This window comes from Notolepis coatsorum, assembly GCF_963971535.1.
Source record: "Notolepis coatsorum genome assembly, chromosome: 19".
NCBI lineage: Eukaryota > Metazoa > Chordata > Actinopteri > Aulopiformes > Paralepididae > Notolepis > Notolepis coatsorum.
In genome coordinates this window covers 84,119,733-84,139,540 of record NC_140183.1, presented here as the reverse complement: position 1 = coordinate 84,139,540, position 19,808 = coordinate 84,119,733, and the positions used below count along the sequence as shown (strand labels likewise).

General features: G+C 41.3%; 1 protein-coding gene across 2 annotated transcripts; it reads right to left on the bottom strand.

Annotated features, from left to right (window-relative positions):
- Positions 1-4: 4 nt before the first annotated feature.
- On the bottom strand, positions 5-17,060 carry josd2 (Josephin domain containing 2). Of its 2 annotated transcripts, none has more exons than XM_084336181.1 (5): positions 16,886-17,060; positions 16,603-16,731; positions 16,099-16,224; positions 2,164-2,358; positions 5-1,608 (listed from the first exon to the last, which is right to left on the bottom strand). In XM_084336181.1, exons 2-5 carry the CDS (start codon positions 16,722-16,724, stop codon positions 1,497-1,499), a joined length of 555 nt encoding a protein of 184 aa, XP_084192307.1. In that variant the 5' UTR covers positions 16,725-16,731; positions 16,886-17,060; the 3' UTR covers positions 5-1,496. The 2 variants fall into 2 exon arrangements, with proteins under 2 accessions (XP_084192307.1, XP_084192308.1); XM_084336182.1 differs by having other exon boundaries at positions 16,603-16,725.
- Positions 17,061-19,808: the final 2,748 nt, after the last annotated feature.

Genomic DNA, 19,808 nt, shown 5'->3' with positions numbered 1-19,808 from the left:
TGTTTTTAAGTCACTAGTCTTAACAGACTATTCACTTGGATATGCATAGATTGATGGGAGGAACAAGAACAAAAAAGGTTAGTCTAACATAATCAACCATATTTACACGGTGGCCATTTTGCTCTTACTGTATGTCAGGTGGGAACAGGGTGGAAGGGAACCCAACCTGAGCGATGGCATAAGAGCAAAATGGCCACCGTGTGAATATGGTCGATTTAATGTCACACCAGTCAATTCCTTCATAGTACCTGCATAGATGAGCACAAAGACAAACCGGCGCTCTCACCTGGTCTGCCCCCTGCAGTGCATAGATGGGTAAGAGGGAAGGTGGGCAGAGAGAGGGGTGGTACGCTCGGGTGCTCCTCGTAAATTGGTAAACTTGTTATGACGTGACAAACTCGTATAAAGGGGGGCGTTGGCATTCGGGTGCTTGGGTCAGAAAAGTCAGGACCACGGAGTTCCTAGGTAGCAAATTAAACTGTACAATATGCATGTGGTTCCAGTTCAAGTTTTGGTCATCTGAGCAGGCCGATATTATTATTATTATTATTAGAGATAAGGTTTCATGCACAAAACCTGTTTGTTTGCAGGGCGGCTGGGTGGCGCAGCGGACATTGCGCTCGTCACCAACGCAAGAGACACCGGGTTCAAATCCGGCTGTCGGCGTTGCCTCCGGCTTGGGCCGGCCGTCATACTGGCTCAATTGGCAGAGTCAGCTGGTGGAAGTCGATGGGTAGTAATCTGGACGTTGTGGACAGCGACTCCTACAGGTTGGTTGGGGGACGCCTGCACAGCAGAGACAGGAAATAGCGGGGGTAGTGTGAGCCTCCGACACGTTACACTTAGCAGATGAGAGTCCGCGCTGGCAGGTGAAAAGATGAGACAGGCTGCCTCCTCATGTACCGGAGGGGACACGTGATGCAAGGCTTCTATCCTCCCTACGACCGACCTGTGGGGGGCATATGCGAGCAGCGTTCAAGACAGGGGAGAATTGGAAACAGCGAAAATTGGGATGGGAGAAAATAGAAAAATAAGGAGACATTTCTCCACCGCAAAAAGGCGAAATGTCTGTCATGCGTCACAACTCTGGTATCAAACAAGCCTGAGTTTACAATTGATGTCTACTAGTTGGGTTTGGTGGTCCGGGTGCCCCCTCCTAGGGGAGGAGAGCGTAGGGAAGGCAAGGCAGCCGCGTGCTGCGAGGGTCTTATCCAAACCATGGTTAGTCAGCTACCACTGTAAATGTTACGATAAAATAAAAAATAAAAAACAGTTCTTCATTTCAGGAGAAACCCCTTCATCTTTGCTTCTCTTTGGAGTTTCCTCTCCGTGTGTCTGTGTGTGGTGGCGGAGAAGGTATGTAGACTACTTGCAGTACATTCCCTGAAGAATCTTCTCTCAAGAAGTGTCTTTGTTTTCCAAAATACCCCCCCCCCCCCCATGGACCAGGAGTCGGAAGTTCCATGCTAGCTCAAGGTGTGTCCTCTCCCAAGGAGTCACTTCTTGGGATCGTCGGAATTTAACCAAGATCCGTCCTCCTCCACCTCCCGCTGGACGACCAGGAGCATCTCGGCCACGTCCTGAGAAAGCTGCTCACTGAGAAACGCACTGAGTAGCGGACAGAAGGGTAGGAGAGAGAGAGGGGGGGGGGGGGGGATGATGATGAGGAGAAGGTGGGAGAGACGGCCAAAAACATAGAATGGATTAGATACGTGAAAAGTACAAAAACGGAAGCAAGCGGACAAGTGAGGTAAGCCCCATGTGATCACTCCTATGGGATGACTCATTCGTTGAAACGAGAGAGATCAAGGACACTGAACACCGGCTGAATTCAAAATGCCCCACCATGCATAAATTATACTTCACTGTTCTAGACTTAGGATTTTGTTGTTGTTGTTGCCGTTGTAACCCCATGCTTACCGTAGCTCTGCTTCTCCCCCGATGCAGAGGGGACTCTTCAGCTTGGAGTCCAGGTTGTAGTACTGTCCCCCCCAGGCTTACCGTAGCTCTGCTTCTCCCCCGATGCAGAGGGGGCTCTTCAGCTTGGAGTCCAGGTTGTAGTACTGTCCCCCCCAGGCTTACCGTAGCTCTCCTTCTCCCCCGATGCAGAGGGGGCTCTTCAGCTTGGAGTCCAGGTTGTAGTACTGTCCCCCCCAGGCTTACCGTAGCTCTGCTTCTCCCCCGATGCAGAGGGGGCTCTTCAGCTTGGAGTCCAGGTTGTAGTACTGTCCGCTGACCTGCCGCACCGCCAGCCAGTGCCGCCGTCTGAGCGGAAGGGACACGATCCCGAGGGAGACGCGCGACGGGACGTTCAATATGAAGCCCTGGACTTTTGCCATGCAAAGACTCTGTACCGTCCTGTGGAAGAAAGAAAAAAAGGGGGGTGTTGTATACATATGTGTAATAATAATGTATCCTTTATTGGATAAGATGGTGAATGACGGGAGACATCGGGGTGGGAGAAAAGGGGGACGACATGCCAATGGGCCAATTGCATGGTATGATGAGCCACCTGGACGGCCCAGAACAGGTAGAATCGGGACATAAGGACCCGGATGGAAAGTGAGCGCGAGGGGAGAGCGCTGTAAAAAGGTTAAGTCCAATTAACTCGCCAGAGATATTGTTGCATTATTCTGCCGTGTTCGGGATTCCCCTACAAGAGGGACCCATGGCCCTGAAAGACTATGCTGTATAAAGAGCTGTATGCCTCCTCTTTGGCAAGCTCAAAGTGCAACTCAATCCATAAACCGGTGGAGAGTTCAGAAGGACGACCCTGTTACATGATGTATATATATTATTTCCCTATTGTATTACTATTTTTATTCTTTATCTACAGCAGGGGTGGCCAACCAGTCAGAGACTAAGAGCCACAAAAATTACTGTGGTACCACAAAGAGCCACACCATATACCAGCGTTTCTCAACCTTTTTTTATCAGTCACGGCACCCTTCATGTGTTTATAGGTCTCACCCTCTGGCCTCTGAAGTTGCTAATGTCTTTTTTATTTGGGCCTCACAGGGTTAAAAGTACCCTGTGAGACCCACGGTTGCAAAATTACAAAATCACTTTTAGCCATTTAAAAAAAGAATGTTTATTTAAAAAAAATTAAGCACATGTATAGTCAATTGGTCCTGTTGTTCAGCCTCACAATGCTATTTGATAGTAAATGTGTTTATATGTCCCACCCTCTGGCCTCTGAAGTTGCTAATGTCTTTTTAATTTGGGCCTCACAGGGTTAACCTCTTAAGCCTGAGATATACAGTAAAAGTGTATATTTTCAGCATTACGTTTGTTTACCAATTATTTTAACTGTTATTAGTGAAATATAAGATTATAGAAATCTCAGGGCATTGAGTCGGAAACCGGTGCATATTGACAGGAGGAAGTGGCACAGCCAAAAGTGAGTGTAGTCTTTTGAAGGAAGAGACTCAGGGCTTTCGAATTTCGAAAAACTACCCTACCCAGCTCACACCAGCCCCTGTCAATCATCTGACTTCTGGATTAACTTTTTTTATTTCTTAAATTTTTTGGGATTATCTCCCACAAACCTGAATGTTATTGCCATAAAACAGAACGCAGTTAGTTTCTCTACCTTTCTGTGAACGTCTTGCAAAAAACGGTGTTGCAATACGATGAAAAATGGTGGAGAAATTTACATTATAAAAAAGATGGCAGAATTCAGTACTGTATCTACAAAACCTTCTGTTCAATCATCTTCCCTTTATTCATTTGCTTAGATTTTTCAGGTCTGGTCAATTTTAGCATGGTGTTATTCACAGTCAAAGATACTTTTTTTTTTTTTTTTTTTTATAAATAGAATTGATATTCTCCTTTGGTTCATTACAATTTACTCAAGCCTAGTAACAGACACACTATTTCTGACACTGATCCATATCCTTAGATTCAGATACCAAGAACATGCAAATAGACCATTAAAAAAAATATTAAATGTTTATTCTACGTCCCTATGGAATGAGTGACAAAAAAATTAACAGAGCAACAAATAACCTTAACGGATTCTCCCTTTACCCTGGAGGAACTTTACGATGCACTGAAAGAAATGAAACACGGGAAATCACCAGGTTTCGATGGTATCCCACCGGAGCTGTACTTGACCTTTTGGAAAGAGTTGGGTCCAATACTACTCGATGTTCCAACAAGCCATTATGAAAGGGAGTGTTAATAGAGACATAAGTACAGCAATTATCACACTGATACAGAAAAAAGGAAAGGATGGAAACGTCTGTGCTAACTATCGCCCACTGTCCCTTTTTTTTTTAATACTTTATTGCAGGGGTAGGCAACCCTAGGCACGCGGGGCATTTTCATAGGCACAGGGGGCAGCATTAATTTTTTTTTTTTTTTTTTTTTTTAATATTATAGTGAAATATTTTGCACTGTTGTCGCATTTATCTTGTTGAAATCCTCCCACAGGTTATTTTTACTACCACATATTTAATTGAGACCCTTTATTTGTTTATTATTTAAATTTAGCTGGAAATACATTGCTACATCATTCAGTAACATTTGCAGAGCCTTATAACAAAAACATTATTACGGTCACCATTGTGACCAGTGGGATTAATCAACACATTTTATTATTTATTTTTCTATTTCATTGAACATTGCACATGTTAAAAGCCATTTTTTACTCAAAATGTGAGTATTACCAAGTCAACTTGTGTTCTTAAAACAATGTCAATAAACATAGTTTTATTAGGTTGAAATAATGTGGTTGTGTACTTATTTTTCTGTTAACTTATTATGGATTGAAAACTGAAAACCTTAATGCACAGTAACTGAACTCAATATTTTTAAGTTCTGGTAACTTATTATATTTTTTTTACAGTGTAGTCTTGCGATCAATCAAAACTTATTTACACGAAATACCTCACATTCACATCCTGGTGTTCTCCTGGTGTTCTCCATTAGGCCTGTAGGTGGAGCTATGACAGCACACGTACAGTACACACAACAGTACCCCCCCCCCCAACTCAGATTTAGGGTTGATACAACCATCATAATAATATTGTTAATAATAACAATAACAATAATGATGTAATAATGTAAAAATTATCATTAAAAAGACCTGATTATGAGAAGAAAAAAAATACGATGCATGGAATATTGTTGAGGCACACTAGTTAAAACTATATTTCAAACAGGCACTCCATGTCAAAAAGGTTGCTGACCCCTGCTTTATTGTGTCAAAGAAAGTCATTTTACATTTAGGTATAGTATGTGTACCCACATACACATACATAACTGCACATATCCATACTTACATACGTACATACACACACAAATGCATATTTTAAATCTTGACACTTTTTTTCCTTCTTTTTTTTTACCCATCACCCATACAAAAAACAAGGGACAAAAACACAAACAAAGAGGTGAGCACCAGTATAGATCCTGGACTGGTATACATCTAATATCCATCCCTAATCGTCCCCACATACATATACAAGAAAAATAACAACAACAATAATAGCAAATAAAGAAAAAAAGAAAAAGAAAACCAACCAAAACTGTCCCTTCTTAACACTTTGTATGCCACTCACGGCTTTTCTCGGGTTTACCCCCCGACCTTTGAATGCCACGTCACAAGTATTCTCGGGTTTTTATTTTTATTTTTTTATTAGCGTTCTGAAATCATATTGCATCAAGCGAGCCTACCGTTGGAGATCCAGGCACCGCCGGCGCTCAGATGTGAAAAAAGCGCCCCCTATCGTCTCCCAGATGGTAAATCACCCTTTTGGATTAGACTCAATGAAAGTGAATGGGAGAACGGATTTCTGACTCCACATTTTACTTCTCACTGATGTAACCGGGGTCTACCAGAGTTCATTCTGGAGCCTTGGTGCCGCGGCAAATATGTGTTCTACTGTACACACGGTGGATCAATACAATTATCGATTTTTTCGAATGCCGATCGGAAATTGGAATAAACCATTTGGATACCATCTGACCTCAGGTAAGGAATCTATGTTATCAGTCTTAGGATAATCAGACTCGTTTTCACGGATATATAAGCGTTTCCCCTATATGTGATATAGCGGTTTTGACTGTAAAAGCCATCAGGAAATAAGAGCAGCGATTATCAGCGCGCGGCACGAGCGTGCGTACACATATACTATCGATCATCTAGCGTTTATTTGAAAACTATTCATAAATAGGCCGACAAATGACAACGTTCTGGAATATTCCAGTAAAAGACGATTATCATAGAATGGGTTGTTTTTTCCGCGAAAACGAGTGATTTTCAAAATGCTATCAAACGGAAATGAAGCGATAGAAAAACAATCTGCCTTGACAATGTTGACTGGAAAATTATTCTTTGATAAGCGACGGGCAGATTAGACACATAGCCATCATTTAAAACATAGATTAGGCGATATTAACGTTAACATTGGAGTGGATGGTGGCATTCAAGGGGGTAAAAAGGAAAACACGGCTGGCGCTCAAAGTGTTAAGGAGATTTAAAATTATATGCCAAGGTCCTCGTACGGCGTCCAGAGACGATACTGCCAATATTGGTCCACCCAGACCAAACTGGATTTGTTAAACAAAGATTTGCATCAGATCATTTAAGACGACTTTTACACATTATTGACAAAGCTCCAAAAATATCACCATGCACAGTGTTGTCCCTTGACGCAGAAAAGGCCTTCGATAGGCTGGAATGGGAGTATTTATGGCACACCATGAAGAATATGGCATTTGGAGACACATTTATAAATATGCTCAAAATCTTATATCATAATCCAACGGCCATGGTTATCACATCCAATCAGTGTTCCACACCCTTCCCTATCAGACGTAGCGTCAGGCAGGGCTGCCCCGCCTCTGCACTATTATTTGCGTTATCTCTCGAACCCTTGGCCCAACATTTTTTAAATTGTGCAGAAATAAAACCCATAGTAGTAAATAACACTTACCATAAAATGTGTCTGTACGCAGACGATCTGTTATTATTTCTTGACAATACACCACGGTCCCTACCTGTAGTCTTAGACACTATTAAACATTTTAGTTTTATTTCAGGTTACAAGATCAACTTGAATAAATCAATTTTACTTCCCCTAAATACAGCAGCAAGTAGTCCCCAACTACATACAGAAATATCAGTGGGTTCTGGTTTCAGATATTTAGGTATAGATATATACCCATCCATTGACAAAATTGTGTCAAAAAATTACAAGAGCCGTAATATCTGACGAGTTAAACCGTTGGTCACTATTATTAATCCCATTTTCAGTCAGACTTTCAGTAGTCAAGAGTCTCAAGACCCATATTCTCCCTAAGATCAATTTTCTGGTAAGCATGATTCACTTACCACCACCTCCAGGATTTTGGGAGAAGCTACATGGGCTAGTATTCAAATTTATATGGCGTGAACAACATCCACGAATCAGCAATTCCACACTCCAAAACAGTAGGAAAGCAGGAGGGCTATCGGTTCCTAATTTCGAACAGTACTATTTCTCTTTTATGCTCAGGCCGTTGCTAAGATGGTTCAATAATGATTCTGACATACCATGGGTGAATATGGAGAGGCACATTGTATCTCCATATACACTCAAAGATATCCTCTTTTCTGGTCTATCCCAAAGCTTTTGCCGTACTAAATTCGGCCCAATTATAGCACATTCAATTTACGTTTGGAAATAGATTGCCGAAATGGGACAGTGGGATACAAAATGGCACCTAGATACCCCTATTTTTGATAACAACTACTTACTGTTGGGAGGGAAACCAGCTACATTTCCCAATTGGCAAAGACAAGGTATTCACAAACTATCTGACATACAGTGAATACGGTCTCAGATCCTTTCAAGAGCTCAAACAAATCTATAATGTCCCTAGTACATCCTTCTTTTTTTATTTACAGTTGCGCACTGCAATGGTGTCCCATGGAATTAGCCTTTACCAGTTCACCCTTTAACACTGTCAGTGCCCAGCAGGGGGCGCACATTTAGTGCTTGAATTCCCACCATCCACTGCAATGTTAGCATTAATATCGCCTAATCTATGTTTTAAATTATGGCTATGTGTCTAATCTGCCCGTCGCATTATCAATGACTCATTTCCAGTCAACATTGTTGAAGCGGATTGTTTTTTTATCGGTTCATTTTCGTTTTATAGCATTTTAAAAAGCCCTCGTTTTCACGGAAAAATAAAAGATTCCATGATAATCGCCCTGTACTGTAGAACGTTGTCATCGTTTTCAAATAAACGCTAGATTAACGATAGTATTATGTGTACGTGTGCACGCTGGTGCCACGCGCTGAAAATCGATTCTCTCAGTTCCTGATCGCTCTTACAGTCAAACAGCCATATCACATTATAGGGGAAAAGCTTATATCTCCGTGAAAACGGGTCTGATTATCCTAAGACTGGTAAAATAGATTCCTTACCTGCGATCAGATGGTATCCAAATGGATTATTCCAATTCCTGATCGCCATTCCAAAAATCTATCCTTTTATTGATCCCACGCGTATACTGTAAAACACATATTACATGCTGTGCTGAGGGTCCAGAATGAATCTGATCGGCTCCGGTTACATGCGTGAGAAGTAAAATGTGGATTCCGGAGTTTTTTTTTCTCATCCATTTTCATCGAGTCCAATCCAAAATGGTGCATTACCATCTGGGAGACGATAGGGGGCGTTTTTTCACATCTGAGCGCCTGGCGGGGCAGGATTACCAACAGTAGACTCGGTTGATGAAATATTAATTCAGATTGCTAATAAAAAAAATCCGAGAATTCTCGTGATGGGCATTCAAAGTGTTAATGAATATAGTGAGTGGCATAAATGTTAAAAATGGTTTTGTTTCTGGGTTATATAATAAAATACAAGGAAAACTAAACAGAACTACAGGTAATACCACTGTCTGGAACATAGATTTAAAGGATTACAACGTCTGCATAAATTGGCAGAATGTATGGGATAATATTCCGTTAACCTCTCGTAATTATAATAATCAATTAACTCATTACAAACTGATAAATATTTTATCTGTCACCCAGGAAACTCTGTCAAATCAAAATTTTACAAAGTCCTCTATGTGCTTTATGTCCGCAAAAAGTCATAGGAACATACCGTAATTCCTCTAATAGTAACCCCGGCTTGTATTTGTTTCAACTGTAGCGGGTACCAGGCTTGTATTAGGAGGAGGCCTGTATAAGAGGGAGGCCTATATTTCAAATTTTCAAACGGATCATAATGAATAAATCAACATTTTGTGTCAGTTTGAACCCAGTAAAATGTACTGGGTTCATTTATTGAAACCAAGTACTGTATGAAATAGTAAACAGTGCAATTACAGGTGGTCACTGGTCATTTCAACGTTTTCAAAGTGAAATCAAGTAACTAGCTCAGTATGCAGCTCAGTATATTAGTAACCCGGCTTGTATTAGGAGGCCGGCTTATAATTGCTTAGCTCAAGAGCGCACCCGGCCATTAATAGAGACCCGGCTTGTATCTGCGACCCGGTTACTATTAGAGGAATTACGGTACATGCATATGATGTGGGAATGTCCAGGAGTACTAGCTTTTTGGGCCAAGGTTGCATTATTTCTCACTAATATAACGGAGATAAACATACCTTGTTTGCCACACATTTTATTATTAAATGATGATTCATCTCTAAAATTAACACCTCACAAAAAGAGAGTGTTTCTGGCCGGTTTAACGGCAGCAAAGACAATGCTCGTAATGAGATGGAAACCACCTCATAGTCTCAATATTTACCGTTGGAAACTGTCCTTCTACGAAGTATTGAGATTAGAGGCATCCAGTGCTAGAGCACAGGGAGCAAGGACAGAATCGATCCAAATATTACTTACTGCGGCCCAGAAGGTAAAATCAGTACTCCACTAGGTTGAACACTTGTACCTTGACACCAGAGAATGAACAAAAATCATGTTGTTGTTTTTTTTCTTTTCTTTTTACTGTTGCATTTTTTCCTATTACTTTGTAACAGGATTAGAGGTTATCTAACAAACATAATTATGATTTATTTTTATTTAATTGTATCCTATACATATATGCATCATAGTTTCCCCCTTTCCTAAAATGTCTATGCAAACCCGGGGGGCTGGGAGGGGGGTTAAGAAGCGACCTGGACTGTCTCGCAGCCACAGGACCGTCAGAACGGAGGAAAAGACTGTCACAACTACAAACAGGCAGGCTACACAGTATATGAATATACTGACGGACAACCTATATACTGAAAAGACACTTTTTATGCCACTGTGGGAATTAATATGAAATGCTGATGTGAATGTCTCTTTCCTCTGAACTTGTTTTAAAAAAAGATAAAATAAAAGGTTGGTCACAAAAAAAAGAAGGACGACCCCCGTCAAATTAACACCTCACAAAAAGAGAGTGTTTCTGGCCGGTTTAACGGCAGCAAAGACAATGCTCGTAATGAGATGGAAACCACCTCATAGTCTCAATATTTACCGTTGGAAACTGTCCTTCTACGAAGTATTGAGATTAGAGGCATCCAGTGCTAGAGCACAGGGAGCAAGGACAGAATCGATCCAAATATTACTTACTGCAGCCCAGAAGGTAAAATCAGTACTCCACTAGGTTGAACACTTGTACCTTGACACCAGAGAATGAACAAAAATCATGTTGTTGTTTTGTGAATGCATAGCCCAAATTCATCGTCCCTGTTGACAATTTAAGTAAACCTCCCTCTTTAGATAGTAGAATGTTGGGCTACTCAAAGGGCCACAGAGTCAGTTTCCTCTGAACACTGGTGTGAATGGACAGCAGACTCTGAGCAAAGTATAGATAGTGCGTGAGTAAAGTAAATGCTATTATTCTTTGTCATCTTAGATACTATTATTCTGTCAGCTTAGATGCTATTATTCTTTGTCAGCTTAGATGCTATTATTCTTTGTCATTTTAGATGCTATTATTCTTTGTTAGCTTAGATGCTATTATTCCTTGTCAGCTTAGATGCTATCATTTTTTGTCAGCTTAGATGCTATTATTCTTTGTCATTTTAGATGCTATTATTTGTTAGCTTAGATGCTATTATTATTGTATTATTACTTTCTTTGCTCCGACATTGTACTATTAGTTGCACTGTCCGTTTACTCAGCTATGTCCATTTGAATGATCATTGCTGTATATATTACTCTTGTTATTACTATTATTATTATTATTATTATTATTATGGTTGTTATAATTCTACTATTACAACTGTAGTACTACTCTATTATAGTTAATTAGTCAGTGTGTTGCATCATCATTCCTTATTCTTACCAGTTGTATTCGTCATCGTCTCACACTGTAGGAAACCACATACTCGCAATGCTGGGCTTTTCTGTGTCCACTGCACTGGTCCACATTAAAGTCCCCTTCCAGTGTGTAAGGGGATCAATAAAGGAATATCTTATCTCATCTTAAACCCCTGTGAGGCTGTCACTTCTCCCTCTAGTGTGCTGTCGGGGCCTATTAAGCTGGCAAAGGGAGGGTCTCCCTCACAATAAGAGAAACACTTGAAGGTAAACTAACAGTGGCTTTCTGATTATTGTTAACGTTTTTAAATTGTTGAAAAGTTGCTACACGAACCGTGGGTTCCCTTGGGGTAGGTCTGCATTTGTTTCTTCAAAAACGAAGTGTGAGGAAAGGTCATTAGGTCATTCTACGTGCCCTGGTTTTGTTACATGCTGTTGGCCATCTAGCATTTCAGGGATTTAAAACGAATGGATGTTAATACCCACGCATTAGTTCATCAAAAGTGACAACAATATATGGACAGAGGCCAATACAGAGATTGTCAGAGTCGGAATGCAAGAGAAAATGTTACATCTGCTTTCTCATGGGACGTTTGCACAAAACTCTCAAAATGTGACTGTTGTTGAAGCCTTTCGTATTCGCCAGTTAGCTAGGTCTTGGGGCTGTGTAGTGCTCAGTGTAGCACAAAGCATGCTGGAAATCTTAAGTATCCAAACAATTTCAGGAATCTGGTTGCTTCGTTTCTCCCCATGCCATTTCTGGTGAAATTAGTACATAATCCAGGCTGTTCGGTTAATGAATGGGATATAGTGTATATGCTGGGTTATACAACGGCATGCAAATTTCTCGATTCTGATTGGCTGAAACAGTCCATTTACACGTATGTATTGCGATCAGTCCACGCTTGCTGGCCCAGGACCCGCCCACAACCGAATCACATCACATCAATCCGCCGGATCACAAGAAGGTGGACAATAATCTTTACAAATGGATATGTTGATAGCGACTAAACGACTACATATCAAGCGATTCTGTCACAGCGAATGTCTTAGTCGTTTAAACAATGTTGGATGATGTAATTGATGAGTCTTGAATAATTGTGTAACAAAAGAAAAATCGCGATTTTTGATTGATTGATTAATTTACATTTTGTTTTTCAATTTCTTTTTCCTCCTCTCTGACTGTCAGCGCTAGCTCTAGTCTCCACCCACCGCCACCCCCCCCCCCCCCCCCCCCCCCCACACACACACACACACACACACACTCCTGTCTGCAACGCGGGTCAGACTGAGAGAGAGCTGGGTGCTGCGCTGTTCAAAGTGAGCATGGCCTATTGAGTTGATTGATTGATTGATCGCTAATTTTATTACTGTACGCTTGGTTTCCAACTGGTTAAGTTTAGGCCCTCTACAGTAGGTTTAAAAAAATAAATAAAAAAATAGGGCGAAGAAAACGTTTTTTTCCTATAGGGCAAAGAAAACGTTTTAATTTGTTTTACCTACTTTCTATAGAAGCATCTAAGAATGAAGTTCTATGGAAAGTAGGTCTGCATTCCCTTAACAATTGTGTGTATTGAGCCGTACTGTATTGTACCCATTCTGCATCTGGTAATAAAATGTTCAATCAATCATTCCAATAGTACACAGTTGGATGTGTTAGTTGGTTGGATGCACTTCAAGCTGCTTCCACATGAGGCAACTTCTCTCAATCATTCCAATAATACACAGTTGGATGTGTTAGTTGGTTGGATGCACTTCCGATCTGCTTCCACATGGAGGCAAATTGTCTTTTTTGTAGTTGTGGGAACTACTTTTTCTGGCGGATGGTTTTTTCAATAAATCTTCGATTAATGTGTGTTTATTGTATAGAAATAAGGTTGGATGAATGTGGCAGTTGTATAAAAGCTTTACACCACTTGCAGTCGTGATTTGTGAACAATAAACCATGCCTAGGGGGGTCTAACGACCACCCCTAGGCATGGTTTATTGTTCACAAACCACTCCTGCGCGTGATGTAATGCTTAAATATAGCATGCTTTGACATGTTTACGTCTATAGACCCTCCTGGTGTCACCTTATTTTAATACGGAGAGGTGCATTCCAAAATGTCCATTACAAAACTGTTTCATAGTAAGATAAGAGGTTTCTTTGTCTACACATTTCTTTGGGCCTCAAGACATTTCTAAGTAACCACACAGTTCAATCAAAGATACTGAATATAAGGAAGATGATGCATTCCAATCTGTGCCAATGGGATGGAAATGGAGCAGTCCATGTCTCCTATGTGACAGAAACAATCAAAATCAAAACATCTATACCTCCTATTTGGATGAATGGAAACTGCTACTGATCTAGTCTGCTAAGGTGGAGGGGGGCAATAACAAGCCCCACCTTGTGATAGTTTTAAGACCGGTCTGGTTCCAGATACATTTTTGCCTATGGTCTTTTACCATAGGACCAACCAACTCATCTCCCTGGACAGCTCAGTAAAAAAAATTAAATATGCAGACGACACCACCAATTCCTCGCCTGATCACAGACAATGACGAGACCACATACCGGCGAGAGGTGGACAGAGCAGCGAGATGGTGCTCCATCAACAACCTCCTGCTCAACACTTCCAAAACCACAGAAATAGCCATCGGTTTCAGATCTGCCAAAAAAAACCACAAACTCCCACTATCAATCTCTGACCAATCCATAACCCTGACGGACTCACTCAAATTCCTCGGCACCCACATCAACAATAACTTAAAATGGCCCAGCGCTCCACATTGCTTTCAGTTTAGCTGGTCGTCCGTACTAATACACATTGGCCGTATTAGGGGGTGGGAAACTGATGGGTGGGGATCGGGCGTTGTGGACAGCGACTCCTACAGGTCGGTTGGTGCGCCTGCGCAGTAGAATCAGGAAGCGATGGGGGCGGCGCCCCTCCAAAGCGCAGACTATAGTATGTGCTATAAGTATAAAGTATAATAAATCGCAAATTACTTTGGGTATGCAATTGTCAGGCATTTTATGCTAAATGTGGGGTATGCTTGGGGATATATAAAATGTTATACACTGTGTCATCTTCATTTTAAGGGTAAATAGGTTGTGCGGCTCCCTGAGCATTTTATTTTGTGGGACGGGGGAAAAGTGGCTCTTTTGATACTAAAGGTTGCTGACCCCTGGGCTAGTCGAAAAGGACTGGACACAGGGACAAGTTAAACATTAATCAATTAATTTAATACAACAGGTAGTTTGTGCCTACGACCGCACCATATTATATAAGGCTTTGACACGCTCTCTCTCCTGCCGATTAAAATCAGCAGCTCTTCCTCCTCATCATCGATTGACTGTAGCTGCATTTTGCGCATGTGAGCCGCGGTGTCTCTCGCCTTTGGAAAACTAGCGTTAGCTCAAAAGCACAGAACCGGACCACACAAGTTGTTCCGCTAGCGAAAACAACGATAACACTTCCGGTCGGGGGGTTTCAAAATAAAAGAGCGACGTCTAAAACAGGGCCCTGTTCCTCGTACCTGGCTAACTGAGTTAGCCGGATCATTTTCAGGATAGCTTGACTTAAGCCAGACCTTTTCGTTCCCCGACGCTCGATTGTCTAAATCACAGATCAAACAGTTTGAACCTGGTCGAGGGCAGAGTTTAGTTCAGTTAGCTGGATAAACCATGGCCACACCCTTGCAAAGAAATCCCAGCTCGCTTCCTGAAATAATTCTCACAGTCTAGATCCCATTATACCATTCTGAATTATGTTTTTGTGCTTCGTTTTTCTAGAGGGGGCTTTTGAAATGTAAAATAATAGACCTAAAATGCTGATACTAAATTTACTTTGTCCTAAATAATGCACGTTATATATACGGCGCTCGCGAGGTGCGATATACACATTATGTGGTTATTTTAATAACGCGCAGCATTGCAAATGTGAATGTTTTTAACAGAACTTTTTTTAAATGAAAATGAAAAAGATCGGATCTGTCTTCGTCTGGACAAGGCCTAAGAGTATGATTTCCGATCACTGTGTCAACTTGTGACTGATTTTGTTTATTTTCATAAACGTTTATTGTGTTGTGTGACTTTGTTTGTTTATTAAATAACAACAAAGAGTTTGCAAATGTTGTCTTTTCTTGATTGTAAACTCTTTGTTGTTGTAAATTAGGGAAACCTCAGCTTCCTACGAGTTGAAATAAAAGTTTGAAATGAAAAAGATTCAACAAAGTATCAGCTTCCATTAATTTGTGCTAAGCTAGGCTAGCTTGCAGCCGGATACCTTTCTACTGAGAGGAAATTGTTATCCATCTTCTTGTCTTACTCTTGAGAAGACGGTAAGAGCATTTCCCATAATGTTACTTGTACTTCCACAGAGATAGACCACCGCAACACTTCCGGGATTCTGAAATCATGGGAGAGAGAGTGGATGAGAGCCTCAACATTAAGTGGTTGTTGGTACGGCTGTGGGGGTGCTGGAGACATGATCCAATGCATTTACACAGAGAAAGTGCCAATCGACTTGGGATTGGTCGCGCTGTCTTCAGGAGACTCATGCGTATAAAAGTCTATTGGATCATGTCTCCAGCACCCCCCCACAGCCGTAGCTACAACCACTTAATATCAAGGCTCTCATCCACATTCATTCATTTTCTCCCCCCACTCTCTCCTCCATGAGCTCAATGTAACGTGGAAGTGCCGTGGTCTATGTTTGACAGTGGAAAGTCGTCCAACTCTCTGCGTAGGAGTGTTATTATGGGTACTATAATAGTTATCATGGAAACGAGTAAAGATTAGGATAAAAAGCTCATTTTCTCAAAGATTAAAGTTAAAACATTTACTTACTCACCTGCGTTTGTCCCACCATACTGCAGCCAGCTCTCGGCTCTGTAATGCTGCCATGATGACATTGACATCATAGTTTCCTGTGCCCAACATTGAGCGGTGTGGGTTCACAACACATTGTGGAGCTAGCCTACAGAAGGGGGGGGGACGGGACACAGAAACACTGTTATAACGCATACTGCTTTTGACTTCTGTGTGTGTGTGTGTGTGTGTGTGTGTGTGTGTGTGTGTCGGTATGGATGAATGAATTAATGAAAACTTTATTTAACAGATTGCAGAATGGGTACAATACAGTACGGCCCCTGAGAAAGACGTTTGTCTTGTTTACATCAGGGTCCCCCATTTTCAGGAGGTGCCGAGGTGGACTAAATCAAAAACATTGCATGATTCTCCATTCATTTCTGTATACACGGGCAGACACATGCCGGAGACACTCTGCACATACTGTATACACAAAGGTGGATGACAGACGGACAACAACACCCACACTTCTCAAATGTGAGCTCACCGCTTGCATATGTCATCAGCCGTCTCCTTGGTAAACACTCGCTCCTGTAGCACGTTGTTCAAGGCATGGATCGCGCACAACTCCAATCTTTGCTTCTCGTGGAACACTTCTCCTTCGCTCATACTAATTCTTAGGACACACAGACACAAAAGAAATGACCCAACACGTTAATGATCTAACGCTATATAAAAATATATACTAACCGGCTACAACATTAATAATGCATGCCATGTTTTCACTTGTGCTAACGTTAGCTTAATAATACCGTTAGCCATTTGCTTACCGTGATCGAAGTTCAATACAATTCGTCAGTTATCTTTCAGTTATAAAACGGCAGCAATTAAAATATATTTTAACCGACGGGGGATCGCTAAATCTATTGTGCGTAAACCTGCTGACAAGGCGATTTCACTTTACAACGATACTGCTAGAGCGGAGTCCGATCTGGAAACCGGAAGCATCGCTGTTGTTGTGTGCATCGGTCACTCACGCCCACGTGGTGCCACAGGAGCAGCACAGGACGAGAGCTCGCCTTGTTTGGTTAAACGATTTATGGTCGTCATTATTTATGCCTAAAGACGCACGACGAAGAGTTAAATTGTTTGATTCGTTGGTGGTCCGCACTGCAGTAGTCTGTACAAATCTAGTTGTTTTAATTAATTGACCAGTCGGTGCATCCAAGGAGGTTTAATAAAGAAAATGCCAAATGATGAGTGTGGTCCTTGAATTGAAAATGTGGCCCATTATGTGGGACCCTGATGTAAACAAGACAAAAGTCTTTCTCTCCCCTTAACAATTGTGTGTATTGAGTCGTACTGTATTGTACCCATTCTGCAATCTGTTAAATAAAGTTTTCATTCATTCATTGTATTTGGTTTGAGCGCACTCCAGTGGCGTGAGCTAGAATAACGTTTCCACAATCAAAAGCTGCAGTCAGTATTTTTCTCTTTCTTCAGAATGGATTGGAATCTTCTGAAGCGTAGCAGCACTTTAAATGCCAAATCATCCAAACCTAAACAAATGGATAACCTCACCACAAAAAAATAGCCATGTTTTTTATTCCTCAGCTGATTGACTGACCTCTCGATACACGTGACTAACAGTAGTCATCTTTGGTTAAATATGAGCTTTTAATTGTATTCGCTGTATTATGTGGCTGTAAAAAGTTTGTTACATTGATGGTGATGTCACATAAACACTGAGTGAACCAGTCCTAACAATACCAAAAAAAGTTTCACAAATTTCTAGCCTACAGGTCAAACTATTGAAATAATAAACCACAGATTAATAAGAGAAGAAGACTTTATTTCTTCTTTACCTCAAGAGTGTGAATTATATTCTTCCATGTTACTGGCGCTGGGGCAGTTTAATCATCCAGAGAACAAAGTCGGATGAGCTAAATTGAAATCTCCTGGCATTACGTGCATATTTAGTAGGCTATTTATTTGCTTATATTCAAATACATTATTATGCCATATTTAAAAGAGGAAACATGCAGGGGAGATTAAAAAACAACACTAAAGAGTTTTGACAAATGTAAATCTCCTATGACAATATACATTATTATTCCAATATGTGTACATAACAATGTAGTCAACATAGATTATATTATTCTTAGGACACAGTGCAATGTAACACAGTCGTTACATTGGGTGACAATATTGTCACAAGGAAAGATGAAATTACATACCTGGGTTCCATCCTAGAGGCGAATCTTTCCTGTGACAAAATGGCATCCAATGTAATCAAAAAAGTCAACCAACGAACTAGATTCTTGTACCGGATCTCCTCTCTGGTAAACAAGAATACCCTGACGACTCTGGCAGGAGCACTCATTCAAGGGTACTACGACTATGCTTGCACCTCATGGTACCAAAGCACCTCAAAGGCGCTAAAAACTAAATGACAAACATCACAAAACAAACTGGTCAGACTACTGCTTGACCTTACTCCTAGAACCCACCTCACCCCTGCCCACTTTGACAACCTAGGATGGCTTAGAGTAGACGACAGAGTACAGCAACTTGCAATGGGCCTGGTCTACAAGATACACTACACCACTAAGGTACCCATGTACATGTCAAAATACTTCCCAAAGGTCAGTGAATACCACAACCACAACACCAGAGGGAGCTCCACAAATCATGTTAAACCCAGATTCGGCTCAAACAAGGGACTAAACACGTTTCGCAATTATGCCACATCAATGTGGAACGCCCTACCCACAGCTGTAAAGGAATGTGAATCACTACCCACTTTCAAAACCACTCTCAAAGAGCACCTACGGGAGACTGCAATTCGAAACCCCCACCCCACCAACCCAACCTCCTCCAATGTACAGTTTCTTCCCCCTCAAATGTATATACTATCTTTTTGTACTCATAAACAGTACTGTATATTTGTAGATCTGGTATGTCATAAATGTCTAGATGTAACAGTACTGTCTATCTGTATGTCATATATGTTATGATGAATTGAAAACGGGGGACCCTGATGTAAACAAGACGAAAGTCTTTCTCTGGTCTGCATCCCCTTAACAATTGTGTGTATTGAGCTGTACTGTATTGTACCCATTCTGCAATCTGTTAATAAAATGTTCAATCAATCAATCAATCAATCAATCAATCAATGAGGTGCAAGCCGTAGTACCCTTCAATGAGTGCTACTGTTAGAGTCTTCAGGGTATTCTTGTTTACCAGAGAGGAGATCCGGTATAAGAATCTTGTTCGTTAGTTGACTTTTTTTTATTACATTGATTGCCATTTTGTCACAGGAAAGATTAGCCTCTAGGATGGAACCCAGGTATGTAATTTCATCTTTCCTTGTGACAATATTGTCACCCACTGTAACTGAGAAGCCGTCGGTCTTGCTGAGTTTGTTATTTGAACCGAAGAGAATGGACTCTGTTTTACCCAGGTGTAATGATAGTTTGTTATCAGCGAGCCAGGTGCAGATGAGCTGAGGGTTTTTTCAACCTGCAACTTGTCCCTGTCAGAGACCGGCAGGGCTGAGTCGTCCGCGAACAGGAACAAGTTGCAGTCACAAGCTGACGACATGTAATTTGCATAAATTAGGAACAGTAACAGTCCTAGTATACTTCCTTGTGGAACACCACAGCTCACTGGGAGGGGGAGAGGGGGGGTAGTGTACCGTTTACCTCCACCATCTGTTCTCTCCCCTCCAGGTAGGATCACATCCAGCTCACT